The sequence below is a fragment of the Rhinopithecus bieti genome, unplaced genomic scaffold (assembly GCF_001698545.2).
Source record: "Rhinopithecus bieti isolate Rb0 unplaced genomic scaffold, ASM169854v2 scaffold_41728, whole genome shotgun sequence".
NCBI classification, from domain to species: Eukaryota; Metazoa; Chordata; class Mammalia; order Primates; family Cercopithecidae; genus Rhinopithecus; species Rhinopithecus bieti.
Genome location: NW_016816881.1, coordinates 47245 through 51221, shown reverse-complemented (window position 1 = coordinate 51221; position 3977 = coordinate 47245). Strand labels below are relative to the sequence as shown.

Sequence of the window (3977 nt, the reverse complement as noted above, 5' to 3'; positions counted from 1 at the left end):
AAAAAAAAAAAAAAATGCTACAGCAAATATACTAGTACCTTTATAAAAATAAAATGTTATTTTATACTAACATAAAATAAAATGTTACTTCACCCTTTTTAAAATATAGGTTGTGGCCTAAGTTCCTGCAACAGAGTGACTGGGTTTGAGAATGTATGCATTGATCATTTTATTTTTATTTTTATGTATTATTTATTTTTTTGAGACGGAGTCTTGCTCTGTCACCAGGCTGGAGTGCAGTGGCGCAATCTTGGCTCACTGCAACCTCTGCCTCCTGGGTTCAAGTGATTCTCCTGCCTCAGCCTCCCGAGTAGCTGGGACTACAGGCGCCCGCCACCACATCTGGCTAGTTGTTTGTATTTTTAGTAGAGACAGGGTTTCACTATGTTGGCCAGGATGGTCTCGATCTCTTGACCTCGTGATCCACCCGCCTCGGCCTCCCAAAGTGCTGGGATTACAGGCGTGAGCCACCATGCCCAGCCTTTATCATTTTAATGAACATTTTCAAATCTCCTTTGGAAACAGAGGGGTAGATTGGCAGGGGGTGAGAGTTTGAGGGGCTCCATTACTCAGTTCCCGGCAGATTTTTAGGCATCAGCATTAAAGGAATTGGTGGTTCAGGATTAGAGATCAGGGGATAGTCTGTCTCTGAAGAGGAGGACCCCTCACACACTCCAGGCTGTTACTTTCTTGTCTTGCCCAGGCCTCCTGGACATCACGCCCAGCACAGTCTTATGGATGGCTATTGCATGTTCAACCACGTGGCTGTGGCAGCCCGCTATGCTCAACAGAAACACCGCATCCGGAGGTCAGCAGCAGAGGGCAGATGTGATGGGGGTGGCATGGGGTGGGGTGTCCTGGTCTGGGCTCTTCCCCCAGATTCACCTTGATCCCCTTGCACAGAGTCCCCTCTCTCTCCTGCTCCTAGGGTCCTTATCGTAGATTGGGATGTGCACCACGGTCAAGGAACACAGTTCACCTTCGACCAGGACCCCAGGTATACCCCAACTCCCACCTAGGTGCTAGACTCCCAGCCACCTCCCACCCTTACAGGCCCAGCCAGAAGGGGTCCAGAGGAAGGAAAAAGCATTCACATTCATGGGGCCTATCCTGGGATCAGGATCTGTGCTACTTTCTGTGTGTCTGCTGTCTCTCCTAATTTCACTCTGAGGCAGGGACTGTTGGGTTCCCCATTTTACAGATAGGGGGACTGAGGCTTATAGATTAAGAGGTCACACAGAGAAGAACTGGGAGAGATGGGATTTGACCCACAAATATTTGAAGATCTTATTCACTGATTAACCCTTGAGTTGGAGTGAACCTCAAATTACTGCTTTATTCTTTCTGATTAGGATAATGCTTCAAATTGTTTATCCTTTCAGTAGATAGTAAAAAATAAATATAAATAAATAACAAACTATTTGTTTAAAGAGATTAAATAATACAGAAGTGTCTGAAGTAGTGAGTCTCCTCTAATTTCCATTACCTCAAAAATAAGTGTTGACAGTTTAGGTTATATCCTTACAGATTTTTTTCTACAGATGTCTGAATTTTTATTATTATTGTTATAATTATTAATAACACACTGCCTAATGGAATAATTCTCCCCATGTTCTTCGACACCTTGCTTTATTCATTTAACAGCATATCTGGGACATTTCTCCATGTTAGTACCCCTTAAAGTATCTTGTTCTTTGTAGTATTCAATTTTATGACTGTACCTCTGGTTATTTAACACCAGGGCTTTTACGATGCTTCCCAGTTTTTGCTATTACAGGCACTTCTACTGTGAATAGCCTAGTAAATACGTAATTCTGCACTTCTCTGAGTCTATCTGTAGGATGAATTTCTAACAGTGGATTGCTTGGGCCAAAGAGTCAGCATACTTTAAAGTCTGGTATATACTGTCTGACTTCCCTCCAGGAGGGGACCAGTTTACCCTTCCTGCAGAAAGTGATTGAGCAAGTCCTCGTGAGTAGGGGACATTACTAAGTACAGGTTGAGTATCCCTTATATGAAGTGCTTGGAACCAGAAGTATTTCAAATTTCAGATTTTTTCAGATTTTGAAATATTTATATTATACTTAGTGGTTGAGCATCCCTAATCTGAAAACCCAAAATCCGAAATACCCCAGTGAGCATTTTCTTTGAGCATCATGTTGGCCTTCAAAAACTTTAGGATTTTAGGGCCAGGCGCGGTAGCTCATGCCTGTAATCCCAGTACTTTGGGAGGCTGAGGCAGGTGGATCACCTGAGGTCAGGAATTCAAGATCAGCTTGGCCAACATGGTGAAACCCTGTCTCTACAAAACACAGAAAATTAACCAGGTGTAGTGGTACACACCTGTATTTCCAGCTACTCAAGAGGCTGAGGCAGGAGAATCACTTGAACCCAGGAGGCAGAGGTTGCAGTGAGCTGAGATCGCACCACTGCACTCCAGCCTGGGTGATAGACCGAGACCCTATCTAAAAAAAAAAAAAAAAATGTTTAGGATTTTACAGCATTTCAGATTTCTAGATTAGGGATGCTCAACCTGTAGTAGTTGTTTTATCTAGCCTTCTACCCAGCTGACTACAGGGAATCCACTTATCCAAGACATTTTACATCTGAAGAATCCAATTTAGGTTGGTTGTTCTCTAGACATTGCTTTACTATTTTCCAGCATTCAGTGTTCCTGACAGGTGTCTGCTTTTCATTCCTTTACAAGTAATCTACTTTCTGCTCTGCAAGGTTATCTTGGTGTTCTTTTTTCTGTCTTTCTTTTTTTTTTTTTTTATTAGGGTATTACTCTGTTACCCAGGCTGGAGTATAATAGCGAGATCATAGCCCACTATAACCTCAAACTCCTGGGCTCAAGCAATCCTCCTGCCTCAGCCTCCCAAGTAGCTAGGACTGCAGGCATGTGCCACCACACCCAGCTAATTTTTTAAATTATTTGTAGAGACAGGGTCTCACTATGTTGCCCAGACTGGTCTCAAACTCCTGACCTCAAGTGTCCTTCCACTGCAACCTCCCAAAGCACTGGAATTACAGGCATGAGCCACTGTACCTAGCCTTGATGTTCTAAACTTTTACCCTGGCCTTTTCACTCTGCTTAGTAGTAGGTAGACATTTTACATCTGAAGATTCATGCTTTTCTTAAATTCTTGGAAATTATTCTCTATTAGATCTTTGATAATTTCTTCCTTGTTTTCTCTGTTCTCATTCTAGGACTTCTGTTAGTCAGATGTTAGACTTCCTGGGTTGATCCTCTATGTCTCTCTCTTTTTGAGTTTTTTTTTATTTATTTGAGACAAGGTCTTGCTCTGTTGCCCAGGCTGGAGTACAGTGGCACAAATGTGACTGACTGCAGTCTCGACCTCCCGGGCTCAAGCAATCCTCATGCCTCAGCCTCCTGAGTAGCTGGGACTACAGGTGCACACTAGCATACCCAGCTAATTTTTTAATCTTCTGTAGAGACGGGGTCTCACCATGTTGCCCAGGCTTCTTATTTTTTATCTCATGTTTTCTGTCTCTTTTTTCTTTTGCTGTGACCTGGGAGATTTTGTCAACTTTATCCTCAAGCCCTTCTGTTGAATTATGTATTTAGATATTCTGTTAAACTCCAAAAGCTCACTCTTCCTCTCTGTTTCTATGACCTCTCATTCCTGATCTTGTTTTTATAGAGTATGAATTAGAATTGCCAGCCGGGCGTGGTGGCTCATGCCTGTAATCTCAGCACTTTGGGAGGCCGAGGTGGGTGGATCACTTGAGGCCAGGAGTTCAAGACCCGCCTGGCCAACATGGTGAAACCCCATCTCTACTAAAAATACAAAAATTATCCAGACCTGATGGTGCGCACATGTAATCCCAGCTACTCGGGAGGCTGAGGCAGGAGAATCACTTGAACCCAGGAGGCGGAGGTTGCAGTGAGCCAAGATCGTGCCACTGCATTCAAGCCTGGACGATAGAGGGAGACCCTGTCTTTAAAAAAAAAA

At 43.4% G+C, this 3977-nt stretch overlaps 1 protein-coding gene across 6 annotated transcripts in view; it reads left to right on the top strand.

Moving 5' to 3' along the window:
• HDAC6 (histone deacetylase 6) overlaps nt 1–3977 on the top strand; it is a 27309-nt gene that overhangs the window by 9049 nt on the left and 14283 nt on the right. For all 6 annotated transcript variants that reach the window (XM_017855419.1, XM_017855423.1, XM_017855420.1 and 3 more), the window contains exons 9-10: nt 704–808; nt 929–997. In XM_017855419.1, the coding sequence (XP_017710908.1) occupies nt 704–808; nt 929–997 (174 nt within the window). The remainder of the gene's footprint in view (nt 1–703; nt 809–928; nt 998–3977) is intronic.